At 57.5% G+C, this 27,133-nt stretch overlaps 2 protein-coding genes and 1 long non-coding RNA gene across 9 annotated transcripts; 1 reads left to right on the plus strand and 2 right to left on the minus strand.

The window, feature by feature from the left end:
* Positions 1–5,584: 5,584 nt before the first annotated feature.
* Positions 5,585–8,275, plus strand: LOC138920702 (uncharacterized). The gene is made up of 3 exons (XR_011432359.1): positions 5,585–5,734; positions 6,272–6,389; positions 6,719–8,275. It is a non-coding gene; the product is annotated as an uncharacterized lncRNA (long non-coding RNA).
* Positions 8,276–16,174: 7,899 nt separating this feature from the next.
* On the minus strand, positions 16,175–19,766 carry LOC100068210 (epididymal-specific lipocalin-10). 3 transcript variants are annotated; one of them, XM_023629556.2, is made up of 6 exons: positions 19,548–19,766; positions 18,657–18,796; positions 18,253–18,323; positions 17,802–17,909; positions 16,777–16,875; positions 16,175–16,339 (listed from the first exon to the last, which is right to left on the minus strand). In XM_023629556.2, the coding sequence occupies exons 1-6, from the start codon at positions 19,656–19,658 to the stop codon at positions 16,311–16,313; spliced, it is 558 nt and encodes a 185-aa protein (XP_023485324.1). In that variant the 5' UTR covers positions 19,659–19,766; the 3' UTR covers positions 16,175–16,310. The 3 variants fall into 3 exon arrangements, with proteins under 3 accessions (XP_023485324.1, XP_070106522.1, XP_070106521.1); XM_070250421.1 differs by lacking the exon at positions 19,548–19,766 and having other exon boundaries at positions 18,253–18,278; positions 18,657–19,075; XM_070250420.1 differs by lacking the exon at positions 19,548–19,766 and having other exon boundaries at positions 18,657–19,075.
* A 587-nt stretch (positions 19,767–20,353) lies between these two features.
* LCN6 (lipocalin 6) lies at positions 20,354–26,272 on the minus strand. Of its 5 annotated transcripts, none has more exons than XM_070250408.1 (7): positions 26,058–26,272; positions 25,687–25,826; positions 22,142–22,212; positions 21,834–21,944; positions 21,273–21,374; positions 21,005–21,109; positions 20,383–20,863 (listed from the first exon to the last, which is right to left on the minus strand). In XM_070250408.1, the coding sequence occupies exons 1-7, from the start codon at positions 26,145–26,147 to the stop codon at positions 20,472–20,474; spliced, it is 1,011 nt and encodes a 336-aa protein (XP_070106509.1). In that variant the 5' UTR covers positions 26,148–26,272; the 3' UTR covers positions 20,383–20,471. The 5 variants fall into 5 exon arrangements, with proteins under 5 accessions (XP_070106510.1, XP_070106509.1, XP_070106511.1 ...); XM_070250410.1 differs by having other exon boundaries at positions 20,709–20,863; positions 21,005–21,084; positions 26,058–26,260; XM_014736273.3 differs by having other exon boundaries at positions 20,709–20,863; positions 21,005–21,030; positions 26,058–26,251.
* Between the last annotated feature and the right edge of the window lie 861 nt (positions 26,273–27,133).

A 27,133-nucleotide genomic window follows, 5' to 3' on the forward strand; every position in this document is an offset into this window, starting at 1 on the left:
ATCTGGCTCCTTCCCTTCAGCATCATGCTTTCAGGTCTCACCCATGTTGTAGCAGGTGTCTGTGCTTCGTTCCTTTTCATGGCTGAATGATGTTCCATTCTATGGATGGACCCCATTTTGTTTGTCCGTTCTTCAGGTGATGAGCATATGAGTTGTTTCCACCTTTGCCTGCGATGAATAATCCTGCTATGTATGTTCACATACAAGTTGTCATGTGGACATGTGCCTTCGATTCTCTCGAGTCTATGCCTAGGAATGGAATTGCTGGGTCACACAGTGACTCTGTTTACCCATTTGGAAAACTGCCGGGTTGTTTTCATGGTGGGGGCACCATTTCACATTCCCACCAGCAGTGCATGGTGGTCTCAATTTCTCCACATCCTTGACAACACTTGTCACTGTCCCTTTTCTTGACTGATGCCATTCTAGTGGGTGTGAGCTGGTATCGCATTTGGATTTTGATTTGCATTTTCCTAGGGACTGACGATGCTGAGTCACTATTCATGTGCTTTCGGCCATTCATATATCTTCTTGGGTGACATGCATATTCAAGTCTTTTACCCATTTTTTAGTTGATTTGTTCATTTTTATGACCTATTATTGTTATTGGTTATTACCGAGTTTTAAGAGCTCTTCATATATCATGGATACAGGTTCTTTATCAGATATATGATTTACACATATTTTCGCCAATCTATGGCTTCTCTTTTCACTTTCATAATGTTATTTTTTGAATCACAAAAGTTTTTCATTTTGATGAAGTCCAATTTATTTATTTTTTTAAATGAATCATGCTTTTGGTGACATATCTAAGAATTCTGGCTAACCCAAGGTCATGAAGATTTTCTCCTATGTTTTCTTCTAGAAGTTCTATAGTTTTAACTCTTCTATTTAGGTTTATAATCTATCTTGATTCATCTTTTAGTATGCTGCAAGGTGCAGGCCTAAATTAATCTTTTTGTGAGTGGGTATACAATTATCCCAGCAGAATTAGTAGAAAACAGTACTCTTTCACTGTTGAACTGTCTTGGCACCTTGTCAGAACCAGTGAACCATAAAGAGAAGGGATTATCACTGGAGTCTAATTTTACTCCATTGATCTGTGTGTTTCTCCTTATGGCAGCATCACACCATCTTGATTGCTGGAGCTTCATAGGAAGTTTTGAAAAGAGAAATATAAGTCCCCCAACTTTGCTCTTCTTTTTCAAGATAATTTTGGCTATTTGGGTCCCTTGCAATCCTGGATGAATTTTAAGATCAGCTTGTAAATTTCTGCAACCCGTCCCTTCCCCCGCCCCCAATCCTACTGGGATTTAGACAGTGATTGAACTGAATCTATATATCGATTTGGGGAGATTTGCCATCTTGACCATATCAAGTCTTCCAATCCATGAACATGGAATATCTCCATTTATTCACAACATCTGAATTTCCCTCAGCAACGTTTCGTAGTTCCGTGCACAAATCTTCCACTTCTTTTGTTAAGTTTTTTCCTAAGTCTGTTATTCTTTGGGGGCTGTTGTGATTGGAATTTTTTCTTGCTTTCATTTATGGTTTGTTGCTAGTGTGTAGAAATACAACTGATTTGTGCATATTGATCTTGTATCCTGAGACTGTGTGAACTCATTTACTAGTTTTCATGGTTTCTTGTTGTTGATTCCCTAGGACTTTCTACATACAGAAGTATGTTGAATGTGAATAAAGACCATTTCATTTCTTCCTTTCCAAGTGGGAGCTTTAATCTCTGTCTTTCCTCTCTCGTTTCTGGCCTTGGCTTTGGTGCTTGTTTGTTTTTTGGCCGTAGTGTACTAGCTGGAACCTTCACGCATTGGGGGGACCTTGTTGTCAAATGCATAGGCCTCTACAATGATTTTATCTTCCTGAAGAATTGAGCCTTCATTCATCATGAAATGTCCCTCTTTGTCTCTAGTAATATTTCCTTTGACCTAAAGTCTATTTGTCTGATATGAACGGAACTCCTCCAGCTCTCATGGCTATGTTTGCATGTGTCTCTTTTTCCATCATTTCATTTCAACCTACCTGTGTCTCGAATCTGAAGCATTTCTCCTGCAGATAGCACGGAGTTGGGTGGCGGTTTTCCATCCGGTCTGAGAGTGTCTGCCTCTCAGTTGAAGTGTTTGATCCATTTACATTTAATGGAATTACTGCCATGGTTGGATTCACGTCTGCCCTTTTGCTGTTTGTTTCCTGCATGTTCCTCTGTTCCTCCTCTATTGCCTTCTTCTTTACTAAGTAGACACTTAGTTAATATTTTCTGCACCCTCTCCTCCTCCTCTCGTCTCAGACTCCCGTGTGAGGACTGAAAGGCCCGATTGTGTCCCACAGCTGTGAGGCTCTGCTCCTTCGTCCTCATTTTGTTCTGTCCTTCAGGTTGGATTATTTCTGTTGATCTGCCTTCAGAGCTTGCGGATTCTTTCCTCTGACACCGCAGATGTACTGCTGAGCCCTTCTAGGGAATTTTTCATCCCAGTTATGGTACTTTTCAACTCCAGAATTTCCATTACGTTCTTTTTTATATTTCTATCTCTTTATTTTCTCCGCCTCATGAGTCATTGTCAGCACACTTTCCTTTGATTCTTTAAACACGGTTTACTTTCGTTCTGTTTTTGCTTTGAATTCTTGCTTCCCAGGGGTCAGCCGGTGCTTGGTCAGAGGTTGTGCTCAAGCAATTTCAGCCAGTAAGTTTCCTAGTCCTTGCCGACAGAGCTGGGTGGGGGTGGGGAACACATTCAAAGTTCTGGCCATTTACAAGTCTTCTCTGTACCTCTTTCCCAACCTTCTCTTGTCTCCTCTGCACATGTGCAGGGCCTCACACTGAGCCAGGGTGAGTAGACAGCCAGAGCCCTCTCTGGTCTCTCCTGAGTGGGCACAGGCCTGCACACACACACAACCTTCTAGACCCTCAGGGATATGTGGGAGCCATCAAGGCCCCCGTGTCTGTCTTGTTGCCTGGTTCTCCCTCTTACACTTCTGGCTAGTGGGCCGCTCTGTTGCTCAGTCCAGCCTCAGGCAGCTGCACAATTGACCTTCTTTGACAGCTTGCCAGTGAGACAGCTGCTGTTTCCAGAGATTCTTGGGGGCTGGGGTTTCCAACCTGTGCAGAAATCAAGTGGGCATCCTCTGAGAGTGAAGCCACCTGCCCTTCAGGCTTGTCCCCCGCCTCATAGAGCCATCATACTGAGGATGTGCGGACAGGAGCTGTCCTGGGCAAAAACACCACAGCCTCTCACTGTTCTTCCCTGAGCTTCAAATGCTCCTCACTCGGTCTTTTGTCTCTTCCTAGAGTCCTGAACTGGTTGTTTTCTGGCAGCTTGCCATTGCTTTCTGGGAAGAGGATTTGCTGAATTCCTCACGCTGCCGGAGGGATGTCCTGACACCCGCCCTGATCACATTTGAAGGCACATGGTTTCTGCAATCTGAGGACCCAGCACTGTGAGTCTGTGGCCCAGAGGGATTTTGAGAAGACCGGATTGGAAGGCAGAGCACAACGGCTTGTTTCCAGAAAGTTGCTGTGGATCCTCAGCCTCCTCCTATTTTTGAATCAAAGTCCTGAGATCTTTAAAATGCCAGCAACGTGACAAGGTGGGCCAAAAAAGCAAATGTCTCTGGATATCCAACAGCAGTTAGAATATTCTGAATTTCTTCTAAGGTGAGATGAGTGGAAGGGATTAGGCACATGGGGTTGGCGGAGTGGTCTTGGGCCAGACCTTGTATTTGGAGGGAGAAAGGCCCCACTGTCCAACCTTCCTCTGGGCTGAGGGTGGGACGTGTGTGAAGAGCCCAGCATGGCAGAGGGAAGCAGCCCGCTTGCTGTGCCCAGGGTTTCCTGCTTCCAAAACTCCCTGTGCGTCCGCTTCAGAGCTGCCTCGAGGGCAGAGGCTCTGGGCTGGGACTACAGCGGCATCACTCTCTGCTTGAGCATCTGTGGAGCTGTCTCTTCCTCTCTTTGAGCTTCACATTCCCCGTTTACAAGACAGGGACCCACAGTGGTGGCCGCCCCCTCCTAGGCAGGACGGGATGGGGCTGCACAGGCGCAGAGCAGGCTGCAAGCAGCAGGGGAGCTGTGGCTTTGAGAAGAGCCCACAGCGGGGAGGCAAAGAGCTGCGAAGGGTCTCGGCATCGGATTTGGGAAACCTGGGATGGCGACGCTGCCGATGCCACGCTCGTGTCCCCTCAGCCCCCCGAGTCCACCTGCAGGCAGTTCCCAGCAGGCCAACAGCGTCCCCCTGGAGCACCTGCGTCCTTCCTCCCCAGCTGAGGGCTCTCTCCTGTGCTGCAAGCGCTTCCTCTCCTGCAAGCTGGTGCCAGCCAGCAGTGCAGAAGCATCAATGGCCCGGGGTGACCCTCCACCCGTGGGGACAGGGCCAGTCCGGTGGGACCTGGTCTCCCAGCAGGATTGAGCCCCATGCCCACTGCAGTGCTGGCTCATCAAGGCCACGCACCAGCGTCTCTCCTCCAGGCTCCGTTCCCCACATCCTCCCTGCGGCTCCCCGGATCATCTGCAAACACAAGACCTGCCTCTGAGTCCTCATCTGCTCTGGGGACCCCCCTCTGCGGAGGCCCCGCACTGGCTGTGACTCTGAGCAGGTCGTCCAGCCTCCTGGACCTGAGCTCCTCACCTGCGAGATGGCAAAGGCCTGCCCCGTAGCATCATCAGAGGAGACACAGCGTGTGACGATGCAAATCACCTCAGAGAGAGGCCAAGTGGTGGCCACGTGAACACATCGACCCCACAAAGGAAACAGGAGCTCATGAGGCGGGGTGGGGGGGACCCGGGCTGCCTGTCCAAACGGCATGGGAAGTCCCTGACGAGGGCGGCCCTGGAGAGTGGGCCCCCACAGTCGAAGAAGAGGCCTTAGACAGGGAAGGTGAGGGGATAGGGGCTTCCAAGGAGAGAGGTTGCAGTGCTGGAGGATCAAAGAGGCCTTAGGAAGATTGTGAGGCCCTGGAAGATGCCTGCTGAAATGCTTGTGTAGGTCAGAAAACCGTGTCACCAATACCCAGTCAACACGGGATTCATTTTTTGTGGTTCCAAGAATCGGCACATACTTGTGATTATAACCCACATATTGGATATGTATTGGGATATATTTATTTTTCATAACTTTTGATTATTTTATGTTTCTAGACAAAGCGCCACGCACACATTTTCTCCGTTCTTTCTTTGCAATACTGGGCTCTGTTTTTAAGGAGCAGATTCCTGGCGCTCCTCACCTGTGCTAGCCCCAGGGACCGCCGCCTTTCGTGTCACACAGTGGACGTGAGCTCCACGCAGGCAGGGACCATGGCGGGTCACGCTCGCTGATGAAGCTACGGGGCTGGCAGAATGAGTGAGTGAGTGAAGGAATGAATGAATATGTGAGTGAAGGAATGACTGGGTGAATGAATGAATGACGGAGGGAGGGAATGAGTGAATGAATGACTTAGTAAATGAATGAGTGAATGAATGAAGCCTCAGAAGCCAGAATACAAACTGGAGGAGACTTTATTTGTGGTGGGGTCAGAGGGCGTCACAGCACAGGCCCCAGATGGTCAAACGGAATGCGTCTGACTGTCCTTCCAGGGCTGAGCCTCCCTCTCCTGTGACCTGCTGTCATCCTGGATCTTCTTCAGCTCCTCAGATAGCAGTGAATATTCCTGGGAGCAGGGCAGCAGGAGGGCGCCTGAGTGCCGGGACCCTGTTTTCTGGAGGACCGCCGTGACAGCCTGGCAGGTGACTCAACACGCTCCAGGCACCGGACAGAGATCCACAAGTCATTCCTCAGGGAATTCTCCCAACAACCCATCAGGAGGCCCATTATTTCCCCATTTTACAGATGGGGAAACTGAGGCTCAGAGCCTCGCCTGGGGTCACCAGCCAGAGAGAGGCTGAGCAGGCACTGGAGCCCCCGCCTCCCTGACTTTGGGTCGTTCTAACTGCTGTCCTGCACTGTGGCCTCCTGATGCTCAGGGGTCCTGCCGGCCTGGGGACCACACCCTCCAGGGTTCCAGACCCCACTGGCCTCGGGGGACAGAGCCGCCCCCTCTGCCTGGGGCTGGGCGTGGTGGCCGGGGAAGGGCCGGCCCTGGGCACCCTGGGCCCTCCCAGTACCGGGGCCAGCCTACCCCCCGCAGGACGGGGTCTCCCTGGCTTCTTGGACTCCAGAGCCCAGAGGTCCGTCCCACGGCTCGAGCTGTGGCCTCCTTGTCAGGCAGGCTCCGTGGGGTCTAATGGGTCCTGGGCTCAAATCCTGGCTCTGCCGCTCTGTAGGGCACAGAAGGGCAGATCTCTAAGCCTCAGGGTCCTGTTGGTGAGATGAGGACAGCACCGGCCCCCCCGTGGTCTGTTGGAGGAGTCAGTGATAACTTGCATGGGGAGCAGAGGCCTGGTAAGGACCAGTCACCGTGCGTTGTTCTTGCTGATGTGACCCCACCGAGAGCTCCCCGCTGCCCTCAGCCAGGGCCTCTGCCCTCTGTCCCCTGAGGGCGTGCCCGACACACTCTGACCCCACTGTCCCTCTGGGAAGCCTTTCTCCACCCGGAGTCTGGGTGGGTGTCCCTCAGGTGGGGTCCCACAGCACCGGGCTCCCCCATCAGACCCACCACAGCACTGGGACTGGACAGGACCCGTGGCTCATGACCTGGGCCTTGGACAGGGACTGGCCTGAGTGTTGGCACCTGCCCTCTGGGGCGCCCTGACGTGTGTCATCTGCCACAGGCCAAAGGTGGAGGTGCCCAGTGACGGGGCTCCTTCCCCCGATGGGCGGCCAAGCTGAGCTTCCCTGCGCTCCTGGGACGCACCCTCCCCACCTCGTCTCTCCGCTCCCCAGATAGAGGGTACCTCAGCTCCCAGGGGCCACCTGCGCAGGGCGGTTTGGTGATGTGATGGGCGGTGTCGTTGGTGAGGATGGTGACTTTGTGGGTTTGATCCCGGGGCTCCGAGTGTCATCTCAGTGACCTCGTCTTCATGCCTCCACGTAAGGTCAGCTGCTGCCCCCATTTCACAGGTGAGGAAATCAAGCCTCGAAGGGTGATGCCTTTCCCAGGTCCCCAGAGCTCTCTCCTGCATCCCCACCGAGCAGAGCCCCCTCCCTCGAAGAAGCTGAATGTGCTGGACATATGGGTTGGGGGCTGGCACAGGGCCGGGGGCAGGGGTCACTGCTCAAGGACCCTGAGGTGTGGTGTGGGCTCTGTGGCCTGCTGCAAAGCCTCCAGCCGGATGCTCTGACCTTCTGGCACCTTCTGTGAGGCCCCGCTGTGCCTTGTAGAGGTCCCTTCCGCTCACACCAGCTCAAGTGGGTCCTGCTGTTGTGACTGAGACCTTCTCCTGGGTGGAGCAGGTTCAAGGGGGTCCCTGTGGCTCACTGAGCTGACCTAGGTGAGCTTTCCTGACTCAGGAAGGTGCTGTGCGCTTGCCAGGGGCGGGGAGGGTGAGCAGGAGGAGTGTCAGGACTGGGCCCTCTTCTGTCCTGGACTGGACGGCAGGTCAGGCTGCTCTGCGCAGGTGAGTGAGGGCGTGGGAGGGGCGGGGCCTCCAGCGGGGCGGGCCTCCCCAAGTGCCTTCCTCACCCGGTCCCAGCTCCTCTTCCTCCTCCTCCCTGAGGTCTCTGCCTGGGTCTCTGAGCCCCTCTTCCCCAAACAAGGCTCAAAGCGGACACGGAGACCTTGGCTGTCAGAGACCGCGACATACACCGTAGCATCGTGTTTATGTTGTGACCCAGAACCTTCCCTCTTGGGACCTGTGCTAAAGAAATAAAGGTTTATGGACGCAGACGTTGCCTTCAGCAGGACGATGGGAGTGAGAAGCTGGAAGGGCCTGCGTCCCACAGAGGGACTCTTGGGAAATTCTGACAGGGACACAGAAGAAGAAGAGGATTGACTGACAGTGTCGCCCCTGGGGAAGTCAGGTTCCAGAAGAGCACACGCCCTGGAATCCTCCTTACCTGATACCCACCCCTGCACATGCACACATGGGCACACTGGCGTATACATGTGCACACACGCACGCACACACGTGAACAGGCATCAGACCCACATATGCTCATGCACACAGGGCACAGGCAGACACACACTCACTTGCACATGTACACACTTGCACATGCACACACGTGCACACAAAGGGAAAGGACTGGAATGGTGAACACCGCCTGTTAAGGGCACTCCTGAGTTTCCACTTAATTCTTAATTCCTGTAGATTTCATTATTTTACTATAATAAATGTTCATTGTCTTTGTAATAAAAATCTCTCAAAATAAAAACTAAATAATGTACTTTACTCCATAGATGAGTGATAAATGGATAGCATTTAACATATGATTCTAATCTTCTTAGAAATAGAAAAGGAATGCACACACATTCTAAAAAGGTTAAACCTCGCCTGAAGGAGAAGACAGGCGGTTGGAAAGTCCCTCCCCCAGAGGTGCCCCGTGAACGGCTTAGTGCTCATCTCTCAGGCTCTCTCTGTCTCTTATTGTGTCTCTGTCTCTGTCTGTCTCGCACACAGACTCACATTCATAGATGCGCATCGCACACATGTGGGAGCACACATGGGGTTGGCGGGTCCCAGCCCCGCTCAGTGGACGTCAGCGTTGTTGCGGGTTCCCTGCTAGTCCCGCCCGCGCTGTGATGGAGACTCTTGAAAACACATCTTGAAAAATTGGGCGAGAATTCCTGGGGGCTGAACTGGGACTTGCGCTGCCAGCAGATGCGCGCCTGGGACCCTCGATGGTCCTGCACATGTTCTCCAGAGAGGACGGTCCTTGCACGCTTGTCTCTAGGGGACCTGCCGGGGCCTCTGCTTCCTCACGTTGTCACTGCAGCTGGTCGCCAGCAGCCTAGCAGCCTGCCAGTCTGACGGAGCCCAGTGCTGTCTCCACAGTGTCCGGGGCGCATGTCCTCGTCGGGGAGGTGGAGCAGCTCTGACACGTGCGCCGTCTGCGTCCCCTCTCGTTGGAACTGCCCGGGTTTGCTCTCTGTCCCTTCTGGAAACATTGGCTTTCCAGAGTTTTTGGACCGCGGGGATGTGAAACCTTTCCCTGGCCTTGGGTTGTGAGGAATGCTCTTCAGTTTGTGGCTGGTCGTTCCAGCTTTCTACGTTTTTCTTGTTTCTGTTTTGGCCACAGGAAGAGCCAGGCATTTCCTGTCTGGCTTCTGGCTCTGGTGTCACTCTTAGAACAGTGTCTCATATTCCCCATAGGGCTTCACTGTATACATCTCATCTTTAACCCATCTGGGATTTCCCTTTCAGGTAACAAAAATGCTATTTTAAATAAAAAAACAAAATTAATCAGTCCTCTCTTAAATGTGGGCAGACACAAGAGCCACCTACTGCATGATTACGTTTACAGGAAACATCCAGAACAGGTAAAGGACAGAGACAGGAAGCAGATCGGGGTTGCGGGGCCGAGGGAGCGAGGAATGGGGAGTGAGCGCTTTGGGACAGGGCTTCCTTCTGGGGAGGGAAATACTCTGAGCTAGACTGTGGTGATGGTTCCACAGCATTGTGAATGGACTCAATGTTCACAAATTGTACAGTTTAAAAGGATAAAGAATTAAATTTTATTATGTTTGCTTTAAACCTTAAAATAAAAGAAACCATACAAAAAGGAAAAGAAATAATAAGAGGGGAGGGGAAGGAAAGTTCTAGTGGGGGTGGGGGTGGAAGGTGTGGCTCGGGGGAGGGTGACGAGGGAGGTTCCAGAGCCGGCTCCGCCTGCAGGGGTGGGGGGTCCTGACCTGCTCCAGGACTCCTTCAGGAGCGGCCCCAGGAGCCCGCCCTCCCTTCAGAGCTGCTGATGCAGCCGTGGGGCGCACCTGCACCTCCCTCGGGGAGACGGAGCGGATGAGCCCGTCCACCAGCTCCTCACCCATCTCCTTGGTGGAGCGCTGCAAAGACAGTGACCGGCAGCCGGCCCCAAGCCATCAGAGCCCTGCCTGCCCTCGCCCCTGCTTCCTCTGCCCACTGACCTTCTGCTCTCAGATCAGTACAGACCTGTGTCTGCACAGACCTCCACCAGGATGAAAGAGAGACATCTCGAGGGCTCGGGATAAGCCTGGGCAGAAGGGTGACACCCCAGCACTCCACGTCCCGCCCAGGCTTGACCTGGGGTGCAAGCTTGACCTGCCCACCCGGTTTCCAAGCCTTCATCAGCCTGCTCCTGCTCAGGGTGGGCCCACCCCAGAAGCTCCCCCCACCACACACACACACACACACACACACACGTGGAGAGGGGACATAGGCTTCCAGGTGGGATCAGAGTGGTGGCCTGGCCTGGACTGGCCTACCCTGGGCCTCCCTGTATTACTTTGGGTCCCTCTGGGTAAATGGCCAGAAGCGTCTGGGGTGAGACGGGACCCAAGTTCTGCACCGTTGGAAGATGCTCTCACCGCGGGCTTCCCTGAGGCTGCGGCCTCGGGACGTGGGGATGCAGCACGGAAACACACTGGTCACTCCACCGTCTCCAGCTAAGTGAGCTGTGGGAAGCTGTCTCTCGGATGTGGGTGCCTCATCCCTGGGGTGCCACGTTCTGTTGGGCTTGGTGAGGTCACTGCCTGGGGTCCCCTGACCGATGCTTCCTCCTCACACAAGACGTCCCCATGGTCCCCTGGGCTGCTGACTGCTCGCCCTCCACCCCACGCCTGTCCACACACAGTCACCCCAACACAGCCCCCCCCACAGCCCCCGGGGAGGCCTGGGTGCAACCAGGGCCCCAGCTTTGAGGACGCAGAGCCGGGTTCAGACCTGGGTCCTCCTCCTCCCCAGTGACGTCACCCTGGACAAGCCGTGGGACTCTCAGGCCTCCCCAGTCTCCCCAGCTGCACAGTGGGGGTCGTTCTGGCATCTGCTTCCTAAGGACGTCATCAGGTGTACAGACCTGTCAGTGCGTGCAGTGCCTGTCAACCCATGGGCTGCTGTCACATGTGGCTCGTGCACAGACCTAGCAGCAGAAGGATGACACAAGGGCTGGGTGTACAGAGAACGGAGCTCACACAGGCCTGGGTCTGCTCTGGGCTCTGGGGAGTCACTTCCCCTCCCGCCTGTTCCTGGTCCCCCCGGGGAGGGTTGAAATGAAGTGATACTCAGACATCGTCCCCCCAGCATACAACCTCCCGGCTCCTCCTATTCTGTTTAGACTCAGGTCCAAGTGCTCATCTCGGCCTAGGTGGGGGGCAGCCCCCACAGTGGCTCCCAGCACTCTGTGAGTCTCTCTTTCTGACTCTCTCTGCATCTCCTCTCTGTCTCTGTCTATCTGTCTCTCTCTCTCTGTCTCTGGGATCCACTGTTCTGGAGAAGCAAGATCAGATATTATGAGCTGCCCTATGAGGCCCCAGCTCAAAGAACTGACAGAAGGTCACTAACCACAGACGGTAAAGATCTGGGACTCCCCCCCATCCAAATGGAATCCTGCCAATGCCCCGTGAATGATCTCAGAGGCAGACCCCGCCCCAGTTGAGCCTCAGTTGAGACCACAGCCTCAGGCTCCTGGGAGACCTTGAGGCAGGGGCTCCCAGCTGAGGAGCCTGGATCCTGGTACAGAAGCTGTGAGATGGTCAATGTTCTTGTAAGCACTAAGTTAGGGCAGTGCTGTCACACAGTGTGACAACAACTTCCTCCTTCCAGGCTGAGGTCTGGCCCTGCCCTCCTCCCTCCCATCTCTCCTCCCTCCTCTGCTCCCACCCACCTCCCTCTCTGCCTCCTGCCCTCCTCAGCTCTCTCCAGCCACACTGGCTCCTTTCTCACCTCCCCTCTGGCCAAGTTCTCTCCTGCCTCCGAGTCTCTGTACTTTTGAGCCCCCCACCCGGCACACCACCCACAGATGGATGCAAGGCTGGCTCCTCTTGTCCTTCCGGTCCCAGAACAAATGTCCCCACAGAGGCCTTTTGGATCCACCTAGGGGCTCCCGGCCCTCCCTCCAGCACCTGCTTCATTTCCCTGTAGTCCCTGCTCTTCTCTTTCGTGTGGATTTGCTTTCACGCTTTGTCCCTTTCTCTTCCAGGCTGTGAGCTCCTGGAGAGCAGGGACCATGTGGGTGCCGTCCACCTCCAGGCCCAACACGGCCCTGCTCAGGGTGAGTGCTGGGGGCAAAGTAGCTGCAAGAATAAGGAGAGGATCTCAGAGCCCCCTCCCGCCTCTGAGCAGCTCACATTGTGGACAAGGACGCCCACGATAGAAGGTGCCTGCGGGGTTGAGGAGGGGGGAGGCCAGATTGACCCCTGGGTGTCCCTTCCCTGATCAGGTTGCTCCATGAGCACAGCAGGCACAGCCCGCCCCCTGGTGGTCAGCCCCAGCACTGCAGCCCCGGACCGGAAACCAGAAAACAGAACACACACCTTTGTTTGGGTGTAGTCTAGGCACTGGATCCACCAGGGCCCAGGGGCAAAGGGGCAGGACCTACAGGCTCCAGGGGCCACGTGCAGGACCTCGGAAGCCTCCCTTGTCCCATCTTTCCCTCCACTGAGCCTGGCGTGTCCAGTTCACTCATGAGGCCTCCTCAGCCCAGCCAGGGCAATGACTCCGCGCCACTTCCAAATGAGGACCCCGAGGCTCCAAGGACGGCCTTGTCCCTGGTCCCTGGACAAGTGGCCCAGTGCTCTGCCACGTTCTGCACTACCCAGGTCCCAAGCCCCCAAGCCTCCAGGCTGGCTGCCCTCTGCTCAGAAGGACCTCCAGGGAGTAGAAAGCATTTTCCAAGGACTCGGAGCACATGGGTCATGGGTGAGCACTAAGGTCACCAGAGCCTTCTACGAGCCCGTGGGACGCTTGGGGTCACCCCTTCTATGCACCTCAGTTTACAGAGGAGTGAGCGGAGGGCTTCTCTCCTGAAGTCCCCCACACACACACACACAAACACTAAGGGGCTTACCTCCCACTGCCAGGCGCCCAGAGTGGTGGACACAAGACCCCGGACCTTGTCCTCTGCAGGCTGCTCTGGGGGTGGCCTGGCCCAGGCAGCCCCCTGGGCACCTTGGGGACCCCCTGCCCACCAGCCTGGCATCTCTCCCCCTCCCCATGCTATGGGCGCTGCGTGTGGCTAGGGGACTGGATGCTCCCACCCCATGGCAGAGCCGCCTCCACCCCTTTCTTCTTTCCCCCATCACTTCCCCAGGGTAGGCTACCCTTCTGACCCCCAGCAGGGCAGTCAGAGTGTGTGTGTGTGTGTGTGTGTGTGAGTGTGTGAGTGTGCCCACCTGGGGATGCCCAGAGGAAAGAGCCCCACATGGCAGGGGGTGAGCAGGGGCCCAGCAGGATCTTAGGCGCCGTGATTCCCAAAGCAAACCCCATGGGAGGGCTGAGGCTGCCCTGGGATCAAACCTGAGACATGGCCATTAAAACACAGATGGAACAAAACCAAATGCAGGTGCTGCAGCCAGACCTGGTCTTGGGGACAAACTGAATCAGGGTGTCATGTGACATGTTTTGTCGTGCGGAAATTAATAAAGAAACCTTAACTAAACTGGGTAGGGAGGGCCTGCAGGGGGAGCCCTCCCCCCATCGGTGGCTGGTCAATTACTCCAAACAGGAAGTACAACCACTTTCCCTCTGAGGGAAGACTTCTCTACCATGTGGCAACAGCCCAGCCAATCAGAAACACTGCAGCCCAGCCAATCAGAAATGCCATAGCCCAGCCAATCAGAAACGCTGCAGCCCAGCCAATCAGAAATGCCACAGCCCAGCCAATCAGAAGCACTGCAGCCCAGCCAATAAGAAATAGCACAGCCTAGCCAATCAGAAACCCTGCGGCCCAGCCAATGAGAAGCTGTTGCTGCCCTGGTCTGATCCTCTCCCCAGCAGACTTTCCTTTAGAGCAGCCCCGCCCTCTGCCCCTTTTCTCTATAAACGCAGTTCCCTCCCGTGTTCTCCAGATTTGCTTATGGCTCACGGTAGTTTGCGTATCTGAATTGCAATTCTTTTGGCTGTTCCCAAATGAATTCATTTTGGGGCTCTGCAAGTCAACGGTCAGGACCTCTGAAAGATTTAAGGTGTGCCAAGTAGATTTTCGGGCTGTCCCAGAGGGTTCTAGGCTGCTTGAGACACAGTCGGTCAGCAAGCTCGTGACCCCAAAACTCTCATAATCAAATCTGGAGAAAGAGGCAGTTTCCTAAGGAACTGTGGATGTGGCTTTTGGCACCTGGAGTAAATCAGAACCAGGTACATCGAAAACCCACAAAGCACTTGAAAGAGCTGTGTTGGCAAAAGCGGTGACTGGGTGGTGCAAAGAGGAGAAAGGCTCTGATTTCCACAAGGGATCAGGTGCAGGTCCCAGCACCTCCTTCAGTGGTGGCCAGAGCGAGTGAGGGGCACGTGGGAAAGGAAGGGGGTCTCAGAGGACAGAGCCAAGAGGTCAATGGACCATGACCCCAACATAAACTTCTGGGAACACCCCACCCCCAGAGTAACGAGACCCGGCAGTGTTGTCCCAGCGGGACTGCAGAACTGCCATGGGCCGCGGCTGCTGTGTCCCCCATTCTTCTTTCTCATGCAGGGCGTGTCGAAGTCATTCGCTCTCTGTCCCACCGTGGGGGGTGAGCATGTGGGAGTCCGATGACTTCGCATTTAGTTCAAAGGCGTGCAATCTAGAGGAGCCGCTGAAGGATGTAGACCCCAGGCCCCCAGATTCAAGCCCGCTGCCCTGATCTGAGGAGGCTTGGGGGAGCTGAGACGGAAGGTGGGGTGAAGACACGACCCGCAGAGGTGGCTTGAAGGATTGTGGCCGAGAGTGAGAGCTGGTGCAGACTGTGCGTGGGGGCTGGCCCGTCCCCCCTTCCTGCACCCGCGCCCTTAGCCGAGGGCTTCCCACTGGAGAAGCGAAGTGCATCTCCCGGCCTCCTGCCTTTGGGTTTGGCACTGTGACTTGACTCAGAGACGAGGCGAAAATGACAGTGTGCCTGTTCTGAGTCTTTAAAGGACTCGAGTTTCTTCCTGACCTGCTGTGCCTTCATCATTGCTGTGAGATGAACATGTCTTGGTTAGCCCACCGGGTAAAGGATGAGGGACGTGTGGAGCAGAGCCACCTCTGATGAGCCAGTCCCAACCAACCCACCTCCTGCCAACCCAAACTGCAAGAGCAAACCCAGCGGAGATCGGCAGAGCCGCCCAACAGAGACCCACCAACATCAGCCGGTCCCAAGCTGACACCCAGATGGGCGAGCTACGTGACCTTGTGTTGCTTTATGGCTCAGAGGCTTTGGGGTTGTCTGTTACACGGTTGTGGCTGACTGATTCCATCCTGTTATTTTCTCCTTAGATGATCTCATCCGTGCTGTGACGTCCATTACCAAATACAGATCAGGGACTCCAGAGTGTCTCTCTGCCACCTAGATCCCCGCTCTGAACTCCAGCTCCTACAAGACACTCCAACAGGGGGCCCTGGAGCTCCTCCAACCTCAGCCCCAGCCCTGCTCTTCTGGGGTTCCCTCTCCTGGGACTGAACCACCTCTCTCGCCTGCCTTTCCCACCATGACGTCGCCCTTCCGCATGGCCCCTGAGTCCACGCGCTTCCCTGCGTCTCCAGCATGGCCCCTGAGTCCACGTGCTTCCCTCCGTCTCCAACACTCTGGGGTTCAAAGGTAGTTTCCTCTTCCGGGGATGTCCTGCTCCCCCAGCCCCACCATAACTTACTTAACTCCCACCACTCTCCGTTTCTCAGCTCAAATGCCGCTTCCTCCAAGAAGCTCTCCCTGACCCCTCCTCCCTCACCTGGAGAGAGTCAGCCCTGCCCTTGTTCTGCACTTGTTGCCTCCAGATCTGTTTCTCTGAGTCTGTCCTCGTGTGCCTGGGTGTCTGCACAGCGTCCGCCTCTCCTGATAAGGCATCGGTTCTGCGGGGACTGTGCAGATTTGCTCCCTGCTCTCCCCCAGCAGCCAGCACCATGCCTGGCACATGATAAGTGCTTGGAAATGTTTGGTCAAGAAGTGAACGGCTTCCTGAGGAAGTGTAGGATGTCAAGGACACAGAGAACGGTGGCATAGACTCTACAGAGAAGGCACATGGCAAGGATGACACTGGACCAGACCGTGGTCTATTTCACAGCAGATGGGGGACAGCAGCATCTTTCTGCCATGTGGTCTGGAGGACACAGGAAGAAGGGGTCTGGCTTGGCATCTTCTTGCCCAGTCAGCTCGATGATCATGAAAGATTCCTTTTGGGCTAGAGCCGTGGCCCTGGGTTCCAGACCTTCAAGGCCTTGGGGTCACCAAAGGCTTCTCAACAAGCAGCTGGATATGAGACCTGCAACCTGGAACAACACTCCAGGTGTCTAGGGGGACCGCAAGTCAAGCCCCGAAGGAAAGAGCAGGCGGGCGGCTCCCTCTCACGGCAGAATGGTGTGCGCACAGGAGGCTGTGGGAGAGGAGAGAGGCGATGAGAGGGCTGGGGCCGCTCTCAGGGAGCCCACCTCTGCCCGTGACACGTGCTGGCTCGCCCTCGTTTCATAAATGCTAGTCTTGGGCACCGCAGAGGGCAGAGCCACGCAGCCCCTGGTCCTCTAGCCACAGCCTCAGAGACCCAATCAGACAGAGCATCTGTGCCCTGGGCACTGCCTCTCGCTCCCTGTGCAGGGCCTGCCGGGGTGACAAGCTGATGCTGGTAGAGGACCAGGAGGCGGGCATGGGGACGCACATGCAGGCGTGCCTTCACAGTTGGCTTCAGATCTTTAAAAAGGTGGCGCTGTCATCCTCTCATCTCTCCTTCCCCATGTGAGCCAGCTCTCTAGTGGGATGGGCAGGTGGGGCCAGGACGCTGTTGTCCTGGACCCAGAGCCTTGCAACTGTATTTACCGTCTTTCGGGAGAATGGTCGCACTCTTTGAGAGCTCCAACATCTCACACGTGTCTACGAATTTTTTCATACTTGGGAAGCTGGATGTGGTCTGTCTGCCTGCGGTTGGAAAGCAGAGTCACGTCAGAGTTTCCAGGTCCAGCCATTTGGGGCTGCACCGGACCCCACAGCCCACAGCCTCAGGGGGCATTTCCCACTTTCTCCAACAGGGCTGCTCATCCCACCCACTGGGGTGCCTGGAAGTGGGGTCATGCCCCTCCCCGACCCCGGTCACTTCCACACCACCCAGCCCACCCCCAGGCAAAACATCCTCAGGGCTCTACATCCAGCCTTTGCTGTCACCACTGCCTCTCCTCCCCTCCTCCCACTGTCAGCCTGTGGGGGGCGGCTACTTTTGCTTTCTGACTGCCCCCTTTGCAGTGGCCAATGGCCTCCCCCACTCACCGTGCTGTGGTCACCTCTGAGACCTGCCTGGGTGGTCCCGATGTCCAGGGCCCCATGCTCTACCCACCCACCCCAACCCAGCCCCACGTCACCCCTGCTGCAGCCTGCACCTCCTGGGCTGTGACTGACCCCTGTGGACTGCATGTTGAAGCCCTGTGTGATGGGGTCAGGAGGTGGGGCCTTGGGAGGTAATTAGGGTCAGACAGGGTCGTGAGTGTGGGGTCCTCGTGATGAGACTGGTGCCCCTGGGGGAAGAAGGAGACCAGAACTCTCTCCCCGGGCACACGAGCACAGCGAGAAGGCGGCCGTCTGCAAAGCAGGCAGAGGGTCCCCGCCAGGCCCACAGCGTGCTGGACCCTGAGCTGCTAGGACCGTGTGTCCACGTGGAAGCACCTGGTCTGTGCTGATCTGTGATGGTGCCAAGCTGCCTGGGCAGAGGTCTCCCTCTTGCCAATGTCCTCACCTCTGAGCTCCACCCTCCTCGGTCCCCCTCTGTCCCCCTCGGTGCCCCTCCCGGCCCGCACCCTCCGCACTCGCAGCCCAGGAGGCCCAGGCCGGGGGCTGGGGGCAGCCGGACTCACTGAAGAGCAGCAGGGTTTTGGAGGAGCGGCCGGCCCGGCCCAGGCGCAGGTGCACGAGGCCGGAGCTGTAGTCGGTGCACAGCACGCGGAAGCCCTCCACACCCTTCACTGCAGGGGCACAGGGCACAGAGCCGCCACTCACACCTGGACCGCCCACCCAAGTGCCCAACACCCAGTGGGGGTCTGGAAGGGGTCGCAGAGCCACCCTGATCTCTCTCTCCAGGCCCAGCCTGGGCGCACGCGCGCCATGTGGCTCTGGGAAGGCGAGGCCTGGGGACCACAGCCAGCCTGGCCACCTTGTGCTTCGGTGTCTGTCCCGCCCACCCACCTTCTCGGGGGCAGAGGGGCAGCTGGGGGCAGTCGGTCAGGGGCATCACGTCCAGTGTCTAGGTGGCCACAGCCAGGACTCTCCCACCCCAGGTCTTCCTTCGGGCCGGGCCATCAGACGTACAGGTGTTCCTGAACACGGCCTTCTTCCTGTCTTTCCGCAGAAGTAACGTGTGGGACTGGCACCCCTGCGACCTGCAGGGCAGGGGTGCTGAGAGCTCGCGGCCAGCGAGCCCCTTCTTGGCTCAGTTGTTCTGGAATTTTCCAGCATAGACTGGGGGAAGTGGGGTCCCACGGCGTATGGGAAACGCTCCAAACACCCCTGCCTGCCGAGTGCCCGTGGCTGCAGAGGCCTCTCCCATGCAGCCCTCTGGACTTTAGGGGCAGGAAGTGATGGGGGTCTGGCTGTGGGGATCCCTGTGGGATTTCCAGACCCACCACGGGTCTGGCTGCCCCTCACCTGGGGAAGGGGAGATGCAGCCAGGGGTCTGCGAAGGGTGTGCCAGGACCCCGCCCTCGCGCACTCACCGGTTGAAGGCGAGGACCACCTTCAGCTGGCCCGTTTTGTGAACCCTCACCATGCACGCCCCCAGCTTCCTCTTGTCTCTGCTCGGCAAGAATCCTGGGGCATTAGAGGCGATGGCAAGAATGTACCAGAACCCTGCAAACTGCAGAGGGCGGGGGAAGCACAGAGGTAGGAGCTGCCACCCTGGGTGCTGCCGTGCTCCCCGGGGCCCAGACAGGACCTCAGAACTCACGGGATGAGTGACACTTGCCTGAGGCCCAGCCCACCTCCAGAGTCCACGGCTGCCCATCCCAGGCCGTGGAGGGCAGGTGCCCAGCTGGTCCGGCCTGAGGCAGCACAGGGCTGGGCCGTGGGCATCGCGTGGGAGCTGGCTTCTCGCGTGGTCCTCCTGGGGGCCCGTCCTTCCAGCTCGCCCCTGCACCCTGCCCACTGACTGTTCCTGCCGCAAACCCACGCTCCCACAGTCCGCTCAGCCTGCGCCCACGGCCGACCCCACCGGAACAGTCCACCCAGGCAGTGGTCTCGTTATTCCAGAACATGCTCTGCTCGTTCCACCTCCCCTCTGCCCACCTGGTATCTCCAGGCGACCTCAGCCAGCACCTGTCTGGGGCCCTCTGCCCTGCCCCCTCCTCAGGGCTCCTGTTCAGTGTGGTCCGTGGTTGTCAGTTGAGTTTTGCAGGCCCTACTGTCAGCCCCTCAGGGAGAACCCAGGTGGGCTGCCCCGCTGGGCCAGCAGAAGCCCATGCCTGAACCTCCCGCCAGCCTCGGGCGCTGCACACTGTTTCAGGATGCCCTCTGAAGGTTTCCAGGAAGTGATCCAGCTGCTCCCCCACCGCATCCCTGGCCCTTGTGGCCAGGGCACCTGGCTCAGGGACCATGGGCACGCAGCTTACCTTACTCCAGTTGAGGTTGTGGGCCTCCCTGGGGATCTGCTCCTGCGGCTGGGACCCCACAGCCAGCACCAGTGCCAGGGCCAGCACGGGCAGCAGCCACCCCGGCCCCATCCTCACCCTCCTCCCTCAGCTGCCCCAATGCTGCGTTTAAATCTCCCTGCCCACCTGGCCCAGCCGTGGCATCGGGCCAACCCGGAGTCTCAGGCCAGCCTGGGGTGGGCCGATGGGGAGGGAGGGGGCTTTGGGCCCTCCCCTCCCCAGACACAGAGGGCCGGCCTGAGCACTCAGCCCTCAGGGCAGCACAGCCGCCAGTGGGTGCCGCCTGCCTAGGAGGCCCCTGAAGACGGAAGCTATCATGTTCCCGAGGTCACTCCCCTGGAGCCGTCTCGCCCCTGGGCCTCCCATCCTGGCCCCCCAGGAGAGAGGCAGACGGCCGGGAGGAGTTACTGAGTCACTGCATGCGGAGATTTGCACCAGGAAAGCATGACCACCGTGAAGATGGGGCTCAGACAGGGCTGCCCCGACATAGGGGCTACCTCTTAAATGCCCTGAGCTGGCAGCCACAGAGGGGCCCGGGCTGGTTGTGTGTGTGCATGTGCACATGTGTGTGTATGTTCACACGTGGGTGTACCTGTCCCACCTTGAAGGATGAGGCAACCCTGTGTACAGCTCACCATGAGCAGTGGGCAGCCCCTCACCCTGCTTCCAGCCCAGCTTCCCCTGCAGCCCGTGCTTCTGCCAGGACATCAGACCAGCCACCCCCGCCCCCGACCCCACAGAGCACAGGAGAGCGATAGGCTCAGGCCTTCTGGGGTCCTGGACCCTGCTCCTGGCCCAGAGCCCCAGGCCAGGGCCCCAAACTCTTGTGCCATGGACACAGCACACCCAAGCCAAGCACCCTGGTGGGCATCAGTCCCAGCTTCCTCAGCCCAGCACCCAGCCCAAACCGCACCCAGGGGGACTCTGGTGAAGGACACAGGTGCAGCCCTCTCGTGCCGGAGCTGGCTCTATGCTCTGTAGCTCAGCCCTTGGTGAGCCCATCCCACCCGTCCTCTTCTCTTCTCCCTGCGCCTGCCGGAGCCCCGAGAAGGCAGCTCCCCGTCCAGCCCCCATCAGCCCTGCACAGGGCCCCCCCCAGCACGCGAGCAAGAGGCATCGGGCTGGTTTGTGGAATGGCTTTATTGGGATCCACAGCGAGAGCCCCTGGGAACAGCCAGCCTGAGGCCCAGCACCCGGCGGCCGGGTGAGGAGGGCAGGCCCTGGCCAGCCTCCACCCGGACAAGGCAGGCACCATGCCCGGGGAGCCACAGCATTCACTGAAAACCAAGAAAAGCATTGGGGGACCCGGACTCGCCCATAGATGCACCCCGCCCCCGATCCTTCCTGGCAGTGGAGCACTGCCACTGGGAAGGGCTGCCCTGCAGGGGTCCCGGGGCCGCCATCGGGAGGAAGCTTACCTGGAAGGCCTTGTGCGCACAGGTGACTGGGGGGAAGTGAGACGGCTGTGAGGACCGGGCGGGGCTCTCCTGCAGCAGGCCTGCCAGTCCCGCCCACAGCCTCATCTGAGAAGGGGCATCCCTGCAGGTCTGATTTTGGGCAGGGGACAGGTCCCTCCTTGAAGACCCCCGCCCCAAGTCCTGCCTGACTCCCTGAGGCCAGGAGGTCCCTGAGACCAGCAGGAGTCAACAAATGTTCGGACGGTGGGGGCCCCGGGCAGGCACTCACGGTCCCTCTGCAGCTGGGCCTGCTGCTGTGACAGGAAGCCCAGGCCCTTGCTCCACTTGGCGAAGAGGTGCACAGCCTCCTGGCTGGCCAGCTCCGACCGACCTGCGGGGGGTGTCCTCTGAGAGCCGGGCCTGGGGCCAGGAGGGGCCGGGTCTACCGCAGGACTCGAGCCATCCAGGGGTTCTGTCCTCCTCTGACCCCAAGGCCCTTCACGCGCCACCCCTCCATCCCCAGCCGGCATCGAGTGCCTGGTCCCTCCCTGCCATGAGGGGCTGTGCCCCCTGCAGAAGGGCAAGTGCAGGGGCGGGAGAGGAGGAGGGAGGCATGAGGGCCTCACTTGGCCACCGTGCAGGGATGAGGCCCGTGGGCATGAGGAGCAGGGTGAGGCTGCCATTTCACTGCAGGGGGCACCGGGCCAGCCGCATCACCCCTCCCCACTACCGCTGCCAGCCCCTCCGAGGCCAGGAGCCCCTGACCCTGGGCCCCTCTCTAGCCCAGGCCTTCGGAGCACAGCGCCCGCAGCATGGCGTGGCAGCAGCCCTGGCCTCCAGGCCCACTTACTGTAGAGCTCCACGGTGCTGAAGGCCTCATCAGCGAACTCCAGCTGGGTGAAGACGACGGCGTAGTCCCTGAAGTTGGTGCTCAGCACCCGGAACTCCACCACGCCCAGCGCTGGGACAGAAGCGCCCACGGGGGCTGGTGAGGACTGCGTCACCCCTGCCCCTGCCAGAAGCATGGGCCCTGCCTGCAGGACCTGAGGATGCTGCAGGAGACAGACAGGAAGAGGGCCCAGGGCACCCCAGTGATGGTCAGGGAAAAGGAGCCTGTCCCCACGCTGCCCTGGACAAGACCATGGCCGCCACCCTCACCGGGATTCTCAAACACCCAGCCAGAGGCTTGTCTCAGCAGCTCCACCACGTTCAAGTCACATCTCTCCAGCCTGGAAAAGAAAAGGCTCCGTGTCAGCTGAGGGTCCAGACGCAGGACGAGGGGAGAAGACGAGACCCCCTGCCCCCCAGAGCCAGCCATTGGGCCAGCGTGACCACAGGGGGAGTCTGACTTCCTCCTGCTGGCCCCATGGGAGCCCCTGGGGAACAGGTTGGCACAGGGGCCCTGGGAGGGGCAGCTGCTTCCTTCCACCTCCCGGGAGACCCGCAACACCAGATCCTCGTGAAGAAAACTTTGAGGCACTGCCCAGGGCACAAAAGGAGCCACGGATGCACAGAAGGGTGGCCTGCAATTCCGGACACAGAGACTGAGCATAGAAAGCGGCCAACGTTCCCTATGTCGTCATCCATAAAAGGCACAAACTCAACAGCAGTGCAGAGGCCTTTGTGCAGCAAGATGGGCTGATGCCGAAGTTCACGTGGAAAAACAACCAGGAAAATTCTAAAAGGAAGAAAACTCATCAAGAATGAGCCCATCAACTCAAAGCGTGTTACAGAGTTGCCATAGTGACACCGCAGAGTTGTGGCAAGTAAGAGGACAGAGCAAAGGAACTGGACAAGGTCCAAAAATAGAGCAAAATACTTGGGAGTTCGTGCATGACAGAGATAGCATCTTGGGTCAGTGGAGGAAAGATGGACAATCCGATAAATGGTGATGGGCAGTTGGGTAGAAATCCAGAAAACAATGAAGTTGTGCCTTTCATTTTCCCCAGGGCAAAATTCCCTATGCATTGCAGATGTCGGAACCCGTCAGCACCCATGAGACAGGGAGGGCTTCCCAACCATGTCACCAAACCCAGGCCCCCAACAAGAGAGGCCGGTGTAGACATCACACCAACATAAAAGAAATCCTTGCCAATCAAATAGTCCAAAGTGTTGTAAGAAAAATGACAGACTGGGAAATGCGTTTGTAACTAATTTTTGTCACAGACAAGTGGCTAATGTCTCTGATACGTAAGGGTTCTCACAAACCAGCTAAACACGCCCGAGAGAAAAATGTGCAAAAGATACAGACAGTTTTCTGGGAAGAGAGCACAAAAGGCTCGTTAACATAAACCAAGATGTCCTGTGCTCTGCGATTAGAGAAAGGCACACCACCACCAGTATGGGGCCATTTGTCGCCCACCAGATGGCAAAGAAGAAAGAGTCAGTGATCGCCTGGTGCAGGCACCAGTTAAGGGACCGGCTGTGTGTGACTTGGAGCCATGTCACCAGCAGCACAGACAGACCTTGGTTCCGAGGGATTTATCCTTCAGGTAGAGCCCTCAGAGGTGAATTCACCAGGCCCACTCCCCAATTGCAAAGAATTAGCCACCACTGTCTGTCCATCAACAGAGCACAGGAAGACAGCCTGGTGGAGTATTACGCAGCTGTAAAACAGAACAGAGTTCCTCAAAAACTGTAACATAGAGTCACCAAAGACCCAGCAATCACGCTCCTGGGGATCGACCCAAAAGAACTGAGAACAGGTCTTGAAGAGATACTTGCACACCCATGTTCACTGCAGCATTTTTCACAGTAGCCAAAAGGTGGAAGCAACCCAAGTGTCCATCAACAGGTGAGTGGATAAACAAGCTGTGGTCCATCCACACAAAGGAATACTATTCAGCCTTAGAAAGGAAGGAAATCCTGACGCGTGCTGCAACATGGATGAACTGGGAAGACATGATGCTGAGCGAAACAAGCCAGACACAAAAAAACAAATCCTGTAGGACTCCGCTTGTGTGAGGGCCCCAGAGGAGACAGACCCACAGAGACAGGAAGCGGGGCCCTGGGGCTGGGGGAGGGGAGGGGACGGGGTGAGTGTTCAGTGAGGACAGAGCTTCAGTCTGAGAAGATGAGAAAGTCCTGGAGACGATGGCGGGGGCGGCTGCACGACAAGGAGAACATGCTTAATGCCACTGAGCTGTGCACTTGAAAGTGGCTAAGATGGTGAATCTTACGTTTATTTTATTACAATTTTTAAAACTCTAATAAGGTCAAAATGAAATAAAATAAAAAATATTTTAAAAGAGAGCAGAGATTCTGTGGACTGATAGGGAACGGTCTCCAGCAGGTGTGTTAGATGACACGTGTGTGCTGCGTGGGCCTGAGCGTCTCTGAAGAGCCGCCACGAATCCCAAACGCGGGCGACCCTCGGGGAGGGCGCTGGCTGCCCGGGGCAGGGGAGGAGGGCACACAAAAGACCCTTGAGAACTTTAGATTTTTGGACCATGCAAATGTATGTCCTGTTCAAAGGCCAACAGATGAAACGGAAATGAAATAACAAGAGCAAGAGGCCCACTTTCTCTCCTACAAGCCCTGAGCGTGTCCTGCCCGTAGGATCCACACAACCTGTGTCACCACCTCAGGATTAGGCCAGGGGCCTTAGACAGACGTGCGTTGACAACAGCAGGGAGCGAGGCCGCTGACCAGTCGCAGCGATAAGCCAACGCCAGAAATGGTATTGGAGAGTCCTGGCAACCGCCGTGGTTCTCATTTCATCCACGGCTTTTCCACGGGGCCTGGGGCTCTCCAGATGCCAAGTTCCCATCTTTGGAGGTTTTATTCCACCAGTCTCTTTGGGACTTGCCCGCCCACGTGGCTTTGGGGCCTAATGCCCACGGCACATGTGACCCCATGTTCACAGCAGAGCCAACACATGACCTCTGTCCTTGCTTGTCCCACAGCCAGGCCTGGCCCAGGTGGACGGGGCCTCAGTCTCCCGAAGGCAGACTCCAGTCCACAGGGCAGGGCATCCCAGGGAGCAGGAGAGAAGGGTCTCCCCCAGGACTGTGTCTGTCCAGGTGGCGCTGTGAAGCCCGGCTGCCAGGACAGAAAGGCCCGCTATGCCACCCGCCAGCATGAGATGGGCTTGGTCTTCTCCATGGGAAGCGTGGGTGATGAGGATGACACCTCCCCCAGCGTGGTTTGCCCCCAGCCTGGCCCCCCCAGGGATCACAGCTTCCCGGCAGCATAGCCCCCTTGGGCCGCCCATCCACCCACGCCTCCCAGAAACCACCCCCCAACACACCGCCAGCCATGTGCAGGGTCTGCTCCAGCGGTCAGGGCCCGCTGAGGCTCGCCTGACACCACAAGTCTAGTCTGACAAAACCACCCTAGTGACCATATCCTCCAGATGATTCATTTTCTGAAAGAACCAGCGGCTCTTAGGGCTCGCACACAGAAGAGGCCTCTCCCGCTCTGACCGGAGCCCCCCGAGCTGACCAAGGGCCTGGAAGCAGCAGGCAGGGTGGTCAGAGGCTGTGCGGGCCCCAGAGGCAACGGTGTGAGTCCTCCCCAGAGGCCCGCCAGGGCCAGCGTCCAGGGATGCAGACAGAGGGTGGGGCTCAGAGCAGAGCCAGCAAGGTGGGCAGGGTAGGCCGGGGGTGTGGTGCCCGGGAGCACACGTGTGGGGCTTAAGCGGGCTCTGAGCCTGGGCCAGCTGGACTCAGGCCGAGCAATCTGCGACGGCAGGCCAGGCTCACCTGTGCCGGGAGGACAGCATTTTCAGGTTGTTTTCTGGAGTGAGGGTCACCACGACCCCCTCGATGTTCTTCGTGGCCTTCTCCACCGCAAAGTCCTTTTCCCCGGAGGCCTTGGCAAGCACGTACCAGGACCCCAGGAGCTGGATGGAAGATGGCAGGTGAGAGGGGAGCAGTCTCTCCAGCCCTTGGAGGCACCCCTTTACTTGGGAGCCCAGGGTCCCCTTGCACAGGTCAGCGCATACCCCTGAAGCCCACATCAGTCTGGGCTGGTCCTGTGGGGAGCCCAGAGGCTGTGTGGCCCCACGGGTGGGGCCTGGCCTAGGACCGATGAGCCCCAAGGCAGGTGCTGGCACCCCCAGGAGGACTGTCACCTGGTTAGGGTTGAGCCTCCCCAGCCACAGTGCCCGGGCCTGGGGCACTGAGAGCAGAGCCAGGAGAGCAGCCAGGAGCACACCTCTCATCCTCCCAGAGGTCAGTCCACACCTCAGGGCCTGGGGGCGTGAGGTCCCTCCAGCCCCTGGAGACCCGTTTATATGGCTCTGACTGCCTCACTGTGGGCGGCCACTAACCACCAGGACACCATTCTGGCTCTTCTTGCAGGGTGGCGGAATTACCCAAGGGAAAGGGGGTATTATTGCTCAGCGGTGGCCTCTGTGCCCTGCCCAGGCACCGGGAGAGCAGGGCGTGGGCCCCTTGGGAGTGTGCGCCGAGCCCCTTCTAAGTCAACACTGCTGTGCTGAGCCCTGCTTCTCTATACTTCCTTTCACTTGAAAGGTTCCAGAATGAGCACCCTAATTCTGGTGCATTGCCTCCTCTCCTCCCCTCGCTGGGGGTCCAACACTGTCCCTCACTCAGTCTGGGAAGGCCAGAGACCTTGCTCTTAAACCCAGGCCGGCAGCAGGCCAAGGTCAAGTCGAAGGAGAGATGCAAGAACAAGTAGTTCTTCCTGAAGCTGTGGTTTTGGATATCTTTTGTTTCAATCACTAAAAATACAGAAAGTCCCCCCTAATTTTTTTTTAAAAGCTCCTACCCACTCCTAGCCCACTCACCCTTCTGCTCTGCTGTCCTTGGCCTCCTGTCCCCATGCACAGCCAGCACCTCAGCCCAGGATGTCCTGTTCCTTCCACCCCTCCTCTCCGCCCATCCAGACCTGCCCACCCTCTGGCCAGCTCGGCCCTGCCACCTCCCGCCTCTGCTCTCCATGGCCCTGGCTGGGCCCCATGGGGCCTTCACATCCCTGAAGGCTCTGTGGGAGCTCTCTGTGTGGGCCTGGGCTTCCTGCCCCTGGGTCATCGGAGCCCCTGCCTGGGAGCAGAAGGCGGAGGGCTGAACAGGATCTGTCTGAGCCCCCACATCCCAAGGGGAAGTGGCTAGAGGGTCCTTCACTGGGGGTGGGGGCAGTGGAATCTGCAAACTACGCTTCCCAGACCGCTTTGCTGGTTGGCTT

The sequence above is a fragment of the Equus caballus genome, chromosome 25, assembly GCF_041296265.1.
Source record: "Equus caballus isolate H_3958 breed thoroughbred chromosome 25, TB-T2T, whole genome shotgun sequence".
In the NCBI taxonomy this organism is placed as follows: Eukaryota; Metazoa; Chordata; class Mammalia; order Perissodactyla; family Equidae; genus Equus; species Equus caballus.